Raw genomic sequence first — 14,106 nt, 5'->3', positions numbered from 1 at the left:
GGTACAACAGGGGCAGATGTGAGGAGAAGAGAATGGAAATTATTCCAGCCATCTAGAATTTAGATGGATTTTAAATCCTTCTAGATGGATTTCACTAAGGCCTTTGACACAGTCCCCCACACCATCCTTCTATCTCAACTGGGGCTTTTAAAGATCCTTCCAATCCACACTATTCCATGATTTTAAGTACTGAGTTGTGGCTAAGGCTCTGGACTAGGACGTTTGACTTGCATTCTGGCACTGCCTCTCTGCCCAAGTCATTGCTTCTTAATTCCATGCATTGGCAAGATATTGCCTGGTATTACAAGGATGCTGTGTGGACAGTGACCGGCACTATTTACTCAGAGATAACATGCAGCTGAAAAGAGAGACTGAACAAAGGCAGAAAGCATGAAAGCTTCCTACTTAATGGGATAATTTTATGTGCTATGGTGCTTTGCTAGATAAAAAACTTAAGGAAGAGAACAGCTGGAAGCAGGAGAAGAAACGACTGAGGCAATAGTTTACTAGGTTCAAACACTGAAGGTATCAGGACAGGAAGTTAAGTCTAGGCATAAGACAGAGCAGATATAACAAACACCCTAAGCAGAAGGGAAAACTCAGAGGCAGTGCTAGAGTAATCCTGTTAGCTTTGAAAAAACTGTATAATCTCACTGCTTGACCTGCTGCTTTCCACTGAACTAAACATTTTTATCACTCTGCATTCTGGCACAGGCTGAGACTGGAGTGCATGGGGTGCTTAGCTGAAGGTGGCAGAGGGACGGTGGAAGGCAGCATCACTTCAAATAACTTTAAACAAAACTGTGTACCCTGGCAGCTCTATTCCCAGACAGCTGCTATCCCAGAAAGGTGCCCCAGCTAGCCTGAGGGCCAGCTGAGTCTAGAAAAAACCCCCAAAACTCTCCTGTGTAACCTACAGGTCCTGGTGTGTACATCACTCTCAGTCCTGTGTGTGGAGGTGGCTGCTTCACCCGAAACCTGTCAGAAAGAGAAAAGAATCAGTTTGCCACAAACTGTTTCAGGCAGGAGAAATCACATCTAGGAAGCAGGCTGCCTGCTCTTCCTCTGCTTTTTTAAATGACAGCAGAATTTCTTAGCTCATCCTTTCCATCATAACGTACAAGTTGGACTACAGCAGTATTCCTGGGCTTCTCTCCAAGGCTCAGGTTTCTAACAAAAAAACCCCAAAGGAGCAGATGAATGGGCCAAAGTAAGCCTTCGAAGAGATTGTTAACACTGCCTGGTTCTTACAACAGAATGTGAAACAGCAGCATTTTAAACCTGCACATTCAAAGGAAGCTGAAGTCCAAACAGCTTCTTGGCAAACACCTGTGCGTTGCAGACCCAAAAGTCCGTAACAATCTTTATTTAATGATCTTTGATATGATTCAATTGCAGAAGGCATGATACTGGTAGGAATTTTGTGCAAATCATCTTTAATTAAATGGTACCAACTAAAGCAGAAACTTTGCTTCCTCATTTCTTACTGATTGTTTCACATCTGAGATTCAGTCCTTTTATGAATGCAACTTCCTACTGTTCAGATTTTTAAAAATCATTACATCAGATGTGACCTTTACTTTAGCACTGCACTGGAATCTGATCCTGTGGATTTCATTCCTCCTGAATAACAGTTTATCAGCATCCCCTTGCACCAGAAGCTGTTGAAGGAAAGGCAGTAGAAGAGGGATTCCTAGGATATGGCTCCATCTTATGGAGAGGTCTGGCAGACCTATAAAGTGGCTGTCAGAATTCCTGTGCTTTCTCTGGAGTGGTGGCTTCACAGAAACCATACTAGATTTTTGTCAGGATCTATCTGGAGAGATAAAAACCAGGGTACTAAGAGTTTAGTTTGAGTAAACTAACCTTGAGAAGTTCACACCAACATTCTTCATGATTACTGTGGTTGCATAGGTGCAGCCTTCCTTTAGCACCCCAAATGTCACCCTGGGTGGGATGAGATGGAAGTTGGTAAGATCCTGTCTTGTTGCAAGAGAAGATATGCTGACCTTTCCCGAGGTAGGATCTTCTATCTTTACAAACAAAATATGAGACAAAGAGAAAGTTGGTGGCCATTAAGTCAAGTAGAGAATTACTTAACCTATATTTGACTTCTGTCCACTCACCCTGAAGAATTACAAAAAGACATCCTAATTCAAGTAAAAACTGAAGCAGCATTTTGAATACTGTCTGAAAATTTATACTGGTTTGAGATTTCAGATGTATTAAACCATTGAGGTGTCTCAGGGAAAATGGGGGAAGCTCTGCTCTTTTGGAAACAGTTCTCATGAGGTGCCTGATGCAGAATGAGTTTTTCCTAGCAGTTGAGAGGAAAGGTACTCTTAGAATTGCCAGTAAACATAAATAAATTGCAAATGTTTCAGTAAACAGATTCAAAATACGTTCCAGTATTGCTCCAGGGTGAAGGTTTTATGGAAAAGAGATGACTCAAAGGATATGAATCTTGACAAGAAAGATGTTATTTTTACCTTTTTATTTGGTATGGTGTTTGGTTTTTTCCCCTGAAGGTATGATGGTAATATTACTTTCTCTTTTCTTGTCTGTCCTGTAACATCCACCATCAGACTTGGAACTTTGTGTTGAAAGGGTTTCTCTTCTGCTCTTGCTGCCGTGTTTAGGTCTGGAAGGAAAAGATTTCCAAAAGCATGAAAAAGTGTCAGGTGGATTTAAATTTGTATTGCAAATATTGTGTCAGAAGTTACAAAAAGACACCAAGCTGCTGCAGCTACGTTCTGGAAGGTAGGTGTACCTGTTGTGCTGCTGGGACCATCATCCTGTTTGGAGGGATCCTGCAGCTGAAGGCCAGATGAAAGTGACAAATCACTTGTGGTATCAAGAAATTCAGCTGCTCAAGGGAAAATAATGGAATACTGAGTTAAGTGTTGTTTATCATCACCATCATTTTCATAAACACGTGAAACAAAACCACAGTCTTTGGCAGTTTAATTTAGACAATCTTGGTCTACATAACCATGAGAGGCTGGGAAAATTTTGTATGTGGCATTTTGCTCTACTCGGCCGCAGAGATCTCAAAAATGCCCGTTGTATGATTAGTCATTCCTTGTTCTCTGGCTAACGAAACTGTAAGCCATAAAGGACTAAAAGACAATCCAGCACAGGTCTTATGGTGATTGAAAATGAGGCAATATGGGAATTAGTGAGGGTTTGATAAAACTCCACGGAGGACTGATTTCCTGATATGAATCTTTGCTGTGTATGATTTTAATCTCACTGTATGATTTCAGTAACTTGTCAGGCTATTTTTAAACAGAACTGAAGTATTCCTTTCAGTTCTGTAAAGCTCAAGCCTAAGATAATGATTCCCTCTTTCACTGCTTCCCGTCATGTAGTCACTACTTTCCTCCTATATCCTCCAGTCTATCCTTAGCCTGCATGTTTCCTATTCCATATTGCTTTTCACCATTTCCTGCTTACCACTGAATTTCAGAATGAAATCTCCCATAATTTTCCTACAGTCACACCCATTTTTTTCTTAACTTGGCCTCCTTGGTTCTTGCTCATCTACCCCTAACTACTATTTATTCAATAAATTTTTCTTGAGCATTTTTCATCTATCCACTCCTCATTCATAGCCTAGTTCTTCAGCTTAGCATCCAAAGCTGGTGGTTCTTTCAAATTCAGTGATGTCTACAAGGGCTTTTTTCTCCTAAGAAGATGCAAACCCAATGCCAGACAGTCGATTACCTCCACTGGGCTCTCTTTGCATCCACAGAGGGCAAGTCACACTTTCTTCTTTTTGAAGTGGAGGAAGTTCCTTAGACATTGCTTCCAAATCAGGAAACTGGAGAAAAGGAAGAAAGAAGGTTTAGGTTTTCCAACTAAACACCTAGGAAAAACAGCCAGCAGACACCCTTCTCCCACTGAAAAATAAAATAAAAAAAAAAAAAAAAAAGAAAAGGAATGCAAAGAAACAAATAAGCAGAACCAAAGTGGTGATTATAAAAGAGATATAAATAGTAACATCAGGTTACAACCTACATTTCTGAGTAGGCTTTACACACTTGCAGCTTTTACCAGGTGAGAGCACAGTAGGAAAGTCCCCAAGATCACCTCTAAATTAGGAATGTTAGTTTTACTTATTCCTATTCTAATAAGCAGGGAGAGGGGTTTGAGGGGTAAGTAAAAAAAACCTAAGGTTGAGCTTTGCTCTGAATCAGGCTCTCTCCACAGTTTATGTAAGGAATTATACATAGTTTGTACTCAGTGAACATATACCATCTTCAAGATATACCGCCTTTACAAGGGCATACAATTTCCAGTATTAATTCTGCCACAGCTGTCTTTTGTAATGGTTTGTTGAGATAAACAGAGGCCGAGATAAAAACCAAAAATTGTCTTTGGGAGTATGGGAGATACTAGCTGGCCTAACAGAACTCATCCAGTTTTCAGCTGCATTACCTTTTCTTGGAAAAAGTCCTTGCTGAATTCAGATTCAAAATATGGAGCAAATATTTTGTTTTTTATTGCTGCAAATGTAGTCTTCTGTTCATCCAGTTCTTTCCTAGAGATGTTTTTCACATTGTTGGTAGAGAAAAGAAAGAAAAGAAGCAATACAACTGAGTTTACCCTGTTTTTCAGTATTATGCATCAAGAAATGGAATTGGTAAAGGCAAGTGGCAGTTTTTCCCTGGTTCATCACATGGAGTAACATTCTTGTAATTGGCAATTTTCTTAGAGGTGGATTGAGAATTGACTGGTCTGATCAGAATGCTCATGGACAGTGAGTTGCCTGCCATGAAGAGCCTCTCCTCAGAACATGCTCCATTCCTCTAAGCCTCATGGAACATGTCTGGGACTGCCACTGGTGTCTTTCCCACCTTCCAACAAACACTTCAAGCGAAGAATTGGTATTCCAGATGCACTGTGAAAATTTTAAATACAAAACTCATCTAATTGCCTTATTTTTTTCCTAGAAAGACTTAATGGCTCTGTGGATACAAAAGAAGCTGTTCAAACTTCTGAAGGTAAGGTTGACCAGAGGAAAGATCAGTCATGTTGCTAAATTAGCTTGATTTAGCCCTGTTTTACACTACTAGAGTTTCACTGACTTGCAGGGTCTAACATCAGCTATGAAATTATTACTTCTAATCATACTGAGAGTTTTAACACTGGTTTTAGAGCCAGAATTGCACATGATGTTCTTGGGTGCTGGCTGCTCAGATCTATATATTTAATGTAATTTTTAAAATAGGATGGAAATATAATTTTTAAAATAGGATGCAAAACAGTGTGAAATGATATATTAAAATATAACTCTGAAACTCTAAAAGGCTTTTTAATCTCATGCAAGTCAGAACATAATTAAGAAGCAATGTGGAAAACCTCATGTGGAATACTGTGTCCACTTTTGAGCTGTCTGATGCACAAAAGAACCACAAAGATGATCAAGGGTTTGGAAGACCTTTCATGTGAAGAGAGGCTGAGAGAGCTGGGACAGTTTTGCCTAGAGAAGCTTTGAAGCACCACCCTGTGAGATGTGTCTGGGGTTCTGTTTGAAAAAATCAGCTTTATTTGTGGAATACCTGAATTTTAAGCTAAAGCATCAGCATTTGAAAATAATAATATACAGTATTTTCCACACTAGTGGCAGAACCAGAAATGAAACACAGGGCTTCTGACTTCAGCCTTATTTTGCATATTGTAAGTTAACAGTAGTATTTTTTTTTTCCCTCCCCAAAACCTAACAGCTGTTAGGTTGGGGGGTGGGGGGTGGGGGGGTGAAGAAAAAAAAAAGAGATTAAAACCATTTATTCAGCATTTCTGTTGAGCAGAAAATACCCCATTATTTGCAGGCAAGCCACTGGACCATCACCCAAGACTTGGTGAAATCAATACCATCCTTGAAAAAAGTAGATTAAGCTGGCTCATAAAAGAACTTGATCCTACTAATATTATTACCTGTTCTGTTCTATTTTGCTTTGCCACTTGGAGGCATGTGTTCCTCCTTCCGGACTGAATCACCCAAAACAAAAAAAAAGAAAGAATAGTGGGAATGAGAAAACTAGTAGTCTCCTATAAATTCAAAAATATTTACAAGATAACCCTGGAAAGAAAATGCTTTTATGAGAGTATGTTATGTAAACACCTCAGGTGACTCCTGACTCGGACTTGTATGGTTTGTACAAAATTGTTTGCTTGTATCTGCATTTTTATTAGATCATTCAATCCAAGAAACATCCAAAATCCTCTCCCAACAAACTTTGAATTATCTTTCAGATAAGGAAAGAGAGACATAGAGGGACAAAATAACCACAGGACAAGACAATAAAACACTGCCATAAATATCTAGGGATCCAAGTCCCAGCCCTTAAAGACAGTCAGTAAAGCACAGTGCCTTCCCTGTGCCAAAGGCTTCCCAAAGGCTTCACCCTTTGTGTCATTTCCATGTGCACCAGTCCTGGCTGCTCTGTCCTACCTCTGCTGCTGGTCCTCTCTGTATGTAGGGCTCATCTCTGTGCGACCCCGGGCGGGAGGAGCCACTCCCTGTACGTAAAGCTCACTCACACGGGCTGCAAGGTGAAGGGTAGGACTGAATGGGCGTGCCCTGCTAAGCACTGCTAGGTGTCATGCAAAAGAAACATCAGAGGATATATTTTTAATGCATCTTTCTTCCACTTTATGGAAGCCTAACAGAGTCTTTGTTACTCTGAAGGAAAAGGCAGAAAGAACTTAATTCCAAAATCAAGATCAGAACATTAACAGATAAGAAATTGAATTCAGTATTGAAAGGACAAAAAGCAGAATAAGTTCACGTTCACATCCTGTATTTCTTGACATATCTTTACGTTCTTTCAAGGTACAAATACCTGTGAATACGAAAAGTTGCTGACATTCAGCCACTTTCTAACTGGGGTGCTCTGAGGTCTCTATCTACAGCTGAAGAAAATAACGTGGGCTTTCAGGGACCCTTATACATTTAACTTGCTTAAGCTTGCTTGTGCTTAATTGAGGCTGTGAAGCAGCCATAATCAACATTTTCATGGAAGGAACTACTAGTTCAATATGTATCATGGAGAAATGCCAGTCTTTCCACATTTAATACTGTGACCAGCTCTGGGGCTTTGTTAAAGAGTTGCCCTGTCCTCTGACATATTTTATAAAGTGTGTTGTTTACTTTATACCTTGAAGCTAAATCATGGGTCCAAAGAAATTTCCTTGGCTGAAAACAATTTTCTGTGGCAAAATTTAGGAAATGTGAGTATTTGAGAGATATGATCCAATTAGACTGTGACAGTATCTCTTAGTGTTCTGGGAATTAAATAAGTTCAAACTTCAAAACGTGGTGTTTTTTTTTTTTTTTTGTGTGGGTTTTTTTTGTTGTTGTTGTTGTGGTTTTTGTTTTGTTTTTTGAGTTTTTTTTTGTCAGCTTTTTCACCATAAAATATGATTTTATTTTTCAGCTTTTTCTATTTTTACCTATTTCAAAGAGCTTTTCTTTCCCACTATCTTATTCATTAGAAATATTACATTAAAATTGCAGTGCCATTTAAAAGGGAACTGTTCAGCAAGCATTTGTTGCAGCAGTTTCTGTTTACTTTGCAGAATATGAGTTTTTTTGACAAGTAGAAATACTCTTGACAAGGTATGAAGGGCAGAAGAATAACACTTTAAAGATGAGCATCACTATGGGATGGAATGTAATGAGTTTTTCTATGGAAAAGGCTTATGGGTTTTTATAAAGAAAGAGACATCTTAATTTTTATTTGTACATACTGAAAACATTAATAAATGTTAATAAATATCTTGTGAAAATTGCTCCATCTTTTCCCTTAGGTAGCTGAATGTAACCCCAACATGTGATGATTTGAGATTAGATTTTGAAGTGTAATAAATAACCAGGATTTACTTAGCTGCTTTGAAAAACTTGTCTGAAAAGTTGTTACTTGCATAAAAGTAGCCAAGTATTGTCACTGTTCTTATGCCTAAGAAAACTCATTACGTGTGGAAATGTGAGTCAAAATATCAAATACACATGCCTAAAACCAGGAATTATTTTTCAGAGGTACTGGATCATTGATGCTAACAAGTTCTAATCACCTGTGAGGGTCACACAGAAGCATGTACATAGCACATAGATGAATTCACCTTTATATTCCCTCTTAAAAATATTACAATACTTTAAAACTTATTTGATATTTTAAATTTTAAAAATACAGGTATTCAATTTTTATTACCTCTATCAATGAGCATTTCAGTTGACTTCTCCCAGTCAGGGAAGGACTGCAATAAAGAAGGAATAACTGTGAGAAATGAGATTCACAACAACAGCATCTAGTTCAAAGGATTTATATTGTAAGCAAGTGCTAGATTGTTATCCCCATTCTTGTAGTCACATTGTCAGGTATTGTCATGGGTTTTGTAAAAAGCATATTATTCTATTCCATCTGGGTGGAGCAGAATTGTTTATCTTTGCCCAAATGGGTCACTGTCGCTTATCAGATGGTGGAGTGCTACTTATCTCTCTTCATTGTTTCACTACTTCCATGGGAATGTCTTCTGCTAATGGACCATTAAGCGCTCATCAATGACATTACACATTACAGTGCACTATTGTAAGCTGCTCCACACAGGGGGGAGGAGCCAAACCATCTTAACCTAGATAAAAAGGAGACACAGTGCCACTAGGTATCCAGTTTTTTCACCGAATCCCTGGAGGAAGACTGGACCCATCTCACCATTACTGGACCCCCTTTTTTTTTTTTCAATCGGACCATCTCTACTCCAACAGAACCACATCTGCCACTCCAGCAGGGCTTACTTTGCACTGCTTCCAACACCCTGACCAACAGGGTGTCAGGTTGTATTTCTGACTCTGTCAGGGTTTTTTCTAGGATTTCTTGTTTGTTTGTTTGCTTGCTTATTCTTCTGTACTACAACATCTGTATTTTTATATCCCTAGTAAAGAACTGCTATACCTATTCCCAAAATCTTTGCCTGACAGCATTTTAATTGCAAATTTATGACAATTTGGAAAAGAGGGGGAGGGGCTTACATTTTAAGGGAGACTCCAACCCTCCCTGGCAGATACCTGTCTATCTAAACCAAGACAGGTATGTGTTAGAAAACAGAAGCTGGGAAAAAAGGAAATGAAGTACAATTTCCCTGTTCTAAACAGGTGTTTTTTTTCTTCTTGATGACACACTTCACAGATAGCTTTGTATCTTATATGGTTACCTTTTGTCAGCTCAACTAAGCTAATTCCTTCTGCAAAAAAAATTGAACAAGATGTACTTGCATTGTATTAAAATTACATTCCCAACAAGTCAAATGGGAAATGTGTTCAGGAATTTGCAGACTTTGTTACTGAGGAGATCTCATGTGGCTGGCTTACAGCAAAGTGAATGAGGGTTAAAAGGCTCTAAACTAAAGTGTTTCCTTTATTCTCCTGCTGCCTCTGAAGCAGTTAACTGGAAATCTGTGCCCAGGCAGTCTGGGTTGTAACAGAGCCATTGGAGACATGGGAGCAATGTGACACTGATTCCTGGGTCACAGCAGGTGCACACTGAGACTGCTGCTCACAAAAGAGTTGTCCGGTGTGAAATCTCTAACTGGAAAGGTAGCCAGGATAATCAACAGTAGTCACTAGACAAGTTCACTGGATCTGAGCAGCATGTGAGCTGCAGCACCTGGGTCTCACTGAAGTAAATAAATGTCTACCTAGAGGATAGATGCAGATGGAGTTACTGACAGATCATTTCTTTGTCCCCCTTTCCAGAAAAGCTGTCATTCTCTTCCCCTATTTACCCACCTTTCCCATTACTTATTTCTCTCCTTTTTCTTTTTGTGCTCTAGTTATCCATGAAAACACACAGACTATATTAAAAACAAAATGCTGCTCAGCAGTAATAACAATATTCCTCCAGACTGTGTATTATCCCAAAAGCAGGGTTTAAATTCTTACTATGGAGGTGGCTGTGGTTGAAATAAAAGTTTCCCATGTGCAATGACAATAGACTGAAAACATTTTCATCCTGATGTTGGGGGATATTAAAAAAAGCAAATTACTGGAAAGTAATTTTGGTCTGTGTGTTTGGGAAACAAATCATTCAGTAGAGCCAAACTCTTGAACTGTTTTCAGCATTGCTTCCTCTAATGGCAGCAGTGCCCAGCTGAACTCAGACCAGCTGAAGGCTGAGCATGGCTCTGCTTTACCATTAATCTACACCAGAACTGACACTGTACTACTCTGACATCTGCTGGTTTATTAATGGAGAATGTGTTCCAAGGCTCCCATTTCCAATGAAATACAAAGCTTTTGTTGAAAGAAGTAGTTAAAAATTTGATTTTTCTTACTGTCATGAGCTCAAGGAGACTTGCAGCATTCTCCTTTTCCTCTTCCGTTCTTGGTTCTTTCACATTTCTCTCTTCCAGCTCACTTTCCTGCTTTAAGATGTTGTCTATATATTCCTGGTGAAACAATGAAAAAGAACAAGAAACATGAAGATGTAGGCTTAAAATAGATATTTACATCGACACAATCATACCAACTGCTACAGAAAAGAACACTTTTCCCACATTTCTTTAAACCAGTTGGATGGAAAAGAGGGTTTTAAACACACCACTCTGCCAGAAAGCTACATGCAGTACAGAACTTTACTAACAGACAGGTTTGCAGAAACAATCTGTTTCCGATGTCAATTCTTTTTCACTTGTTTGTATCTCTTTAGGAGATCTTATAGGAGATGGAAAAAGGAAGAATAATATTTTCTTTATATCTTGATTTTGCTCTATCAAAGTGAAGGTGTGGCTAAAGATTTAAGATACTTCGTTCTGGAAAAAAATTAATTAATTAAATATTGATTTATGAGAAATAAGGGTATTTTCATTGCACATCTATGCAATTATTACAACTATTTTTTCAGTGCTAATAATTGCAGTTCTTCCTTCCCAGTGTAACAAACAACATTAATCTTTCTCTAAAAGTCAACAATGGATCTGGGTGATGGAGTCACTTCTCTTGCCATTTTGGTGTGGAACTTTTCTTATAGTCTTGCCTTTGAAAGATCAGTATGCAAATTAAAGAATAATTTTTATACATTTATAGACTGAAGAACTGGTAACATTTCATTCTGACAGACTTGCATATCCCAAACACGTCTGGGCTGGACAACTGTCAGTGTTTTTCTATTGCAAGCATGTTCTCTTTGAAATGTAATGTGGGGGGAAAAAAATTATATAACTGGCTAAAATATGCTATTACCTTCACAAATGTCACATGCTGTTAACTTTCAAATTCAGTCTGTGATGTCATTATCAAAACAGGTTAAATGAACAAATTACAGGACACATATATTTTGCTATTCTCTAATTCTTAGGTAATAATGGGGTTTTGACTCTAAAGTCTCTTCTAAGAGCATCTTCACCATGTGAATTAAATAAATGAGTATTTTACACCAACACTGAGAAGGGCAAAGCTGCTGACTTTTGGACTCCATCTCAGAACACTGTCACAGGAGATTTAGTTTGCACCCTGCTATGAAGTCACTAATGGGGAATGGCTACAAACTTTGTGAGAAGGCTACACAGCTATTTCCTAGACATGGGTAGAGTAATAAAACTCGGATTGGAACCTGGAAATGTTCTACATTGATTTATGAAAACAAATACATAACCAAGACCAGAGCGTGTCTCAGTGACCAAGTTGACTGTAGAATTATGGTAAGCTAGAAATTCTTGTTCAGCTTTATAGATTTAAATTCTTAAGACTTTTGGAAGGAAAACAAACCCTAAGCAAAAAAAAAAGTGAAGTAACAGATATCAATATTGACAGCAAGGGAATTATTTGTTAGAGTACTGTCTGTGATGTCTACTGGATTTGCTCAGAAAACTAGGTTTCATAAGAGGTAAGTAAAACAATTGAACTTTTTCAGAAAAACACTTATAGCACCTGTCTATGTATGAAAAAATTGCTCTTCAAGCGTAGTAGATCTCTTTTTCTCAGGCATACACTTCACATTTATCATACTCAATTTGTCTATTTGTCTGTTCTCTATTGCTTACTGGAAGAATGAATAAATGTGGTTGAAATACCTTGAGGGAAAGCTGTAGTTTTTCTCTTAGTTCATCAGAGAGTGGCTTATACTGGAATAGCTGGCGGATTTGCAGTTTTTTGGGACATTTTCGCACAGGGCCTGGCAAGGGTGCTGCTCCAATGCTGAGACCCTTCCAAACACACCCTCTGACTGGGGGACCTGTGATCTCCTTCTGAAGAGAGAGGAGCAAACAAAAAGAGCAAGAGGCTACTTACATTACTGAAAAATGCAGCTATTGGCTATGTGTCTCAGATGAAAAATGTGCTCTCCTTATAAAATCATAGACCTAGACAATAAAGCCAGTAGATTCCTGGGAATTTATCTATCCTAAAACATCTTCATCTGGTAAGATAAACTCCCCTTAAAATTGCTATATCCCCTTACTAAGTGTAAAAGAATGGGACCACACATTCCCTGACACAGCCAACCCTTTGCTCTGTCTGCTTGAGAAACTGAATTTAACATTCACATTGTTCAGAGCTTCATTTCCCCACAGAGACCAACATCTACTGATTTAAAAGGAAAGACAGTTTTGAAACAATTATACCTTAGGAGGAGAAGATTCTTCCTGAACCTCTGTTTGAAGATATGGAGGAACAATACTCTCTGGTTCTTTCTTCATAACCCAGGGGGATGCTTCAGCCATAGGGCGGAGGATAGTAATACTTATAACACCTGGTTTAAAGACACATTTTACTAAGAATCAGTTCAAATTAAAAAAAAAAAAATTATAGACAAGCATAGGTCTTAGACATACAGACAAAGCTACTTACCTATCTACAAAAAATCTTATTGCTAACAGAAAAAAATCCATGTATCCATGGCTAGAGATAATATCAGATCATTGAGTTGATTATAGAATAGTTGTACAAGTTCAGATTACTCAGCCCATTTTTCACAATGAACTGCTTATGCTACTTCCTTTGATTCTTGGTTAACAGCTCAGTTGTATTGTGTGGGGAATAGCCCAAACAAGGAAGAGCATTGACCCATGTGTACTGAATATTAATCTCAGAAATAGTACAACATATTCAGAACAAGCTGAATTCTTCACTGTATTTTATACTTCATACCCTGATCACCAGATGGATTCTATTAGAGATGATTTATTTGTATTGTTTGCCTGAATTTTAATGTTCTTCGAAATATTTTTTCCAGCCCAACCCAACAATTACTTAATCTACTGTGATCTACCTCACAGGTGACCTTCAAAATGAATATCAGCACTGAGGTACTTTGTCACAATGATATAAAATTGTGAAGCCTTGTTGTCAAGGCAAATAGAGCCACTATTGTAAAAGGTGGAGCAGGAAGTCTGGAAAATCAGATGTGCTATTATTACAAATGATAGCTGGTTGTAAGTAAACTTTCTTGACTGGGATTTTGACTGTGTATTTATGCTCTCCATCTTTCTTATCTTTTCACCTTCTGCATTTTTCTGTCTCCCTCCATGTCTCTTCTTTCTTTCTTTCTTTCTTTTTCCCATGGCAGAATTATTTCAGTTGCTTTCTGCAATGGGGAACCAGTCATTTGTGTGAACAGAAGTACATTTAAAAATGTGCCACACCTTATAAGAGTAGTAACTGGGAAAGCTGTTTTGTGTCATATGCTTATGACATAAATCTATGAGAAATGTGTCTTAGGACTTTATGGCTTGAAGCAAACTTCCCTTATCATCCCCTCATATCCAGGGGAACCATACTTTCCACTCTTTTAAAGTTATTTTTTTTGTTAGCATCCACCTGTTACACCACAGTGTCTTTTACAGAAACGCAGCATCTCCAACTAACTTTACAATCACAACCAACAGTTCCAGGATGTAACTGCTTGCATTGCTACTACAAAGTGGTTGGTACCATGTAGTGTTGGCTATTCCACTCATGTCTTTTCACCTTTTTAATATATATTCATTCCAACAGACAGGCTAAGGGTCAACATCAGGGCATCACTGCCCTCATTGCTACATCATTAATGGAGACTGTGATACATTCAATTTTTTAAATGATAGACACAAAGAATATATTTATTTGGT

At 38.3% G+C, this 14,106-nt stretch overlaps 1 protein-coding gene across 1 annotated transcript in view; it reads right to left on the bottom strand.

The window, feature by feature from the left end:
- SPAG17 (sperm associated antigen 17) overlaps positions 1 to 14,106 on the bottom strand; it is a 90,448-nt gene that overhangs the window by 4,412 nt on the left and 71,930 nt on the right. Inside the window, exons 34-45 of the mRNA XM_066175525.1 lie at positions 12,622 to 12,749; positions 12,073 to 12,246; positions 10,336 to 10,449; positions 8,217 to 8,262; positions 6,458 to 6,551; positions 5,941 to 5,994; positions 4,441 to 4,543; positions 3,727 to 3,823; positions 2,771 to 2,866; positions 2,490 to 2,641; positions 1,867 to 2,033; positions 918 to 978 (exon numbers count right to left, since the gene is read on the bottom strand). Coding sequence (XP_066031622.1) covers positions 918 to 978; positions 1,867 to 2,033; positions 2,490 to 2,641; positions 2,771 to 2,866; positions 3,727 to 3,823; positions 4,441 to 4,543; positions 5,941 to 5,994; positions 6,458 to 6,551; positions 8,217 to 8,262; positions 10,336 to 10,449; positions 12,073 to 12,246; positions 12,622 to 12,749 — 1,286 coding nt within the window. The remainder of the gene's footprint in view (positions 1 to 917; positions 979 to 1,866; positions 2,034 to 2,489; positions 2,642 to 2,770; positions 2,867 to 3,726; positions 3,824 to 4,440; positions 4,544 to 5,940; positions 5,995 to 6,457; positions 6,552 to 8,216; positions 8,263 to 10,335; positions 10,450 to 12,072; positions 12,247 to 12,621; positions 12,750 to 14,106) is intronic.

The sequence above is a fragment of the Chamaea fasciata genome, unplaced genomic scaffold (assembly GCF_029207755.1).
Source record: "Chamaea fasciata isolate MVZ Bird 193981 ecotype frontalis unplaced genomic scaffold, bChaFas1.0.hap1 SCAF_2, whole genome shotgun sequence".
Classification (NCBI taxonomy): domain Eukaryota; kingdom Metazoa; phylum Chordata; class Aves; order Passeriformes; family Sylviidae; genus Chamaea; species Chamaea fasciata.
Note: the sequence above shows the minus strand (reverse complement) of the source record. Positions and strands in the feature narration are given on the sequence as shown.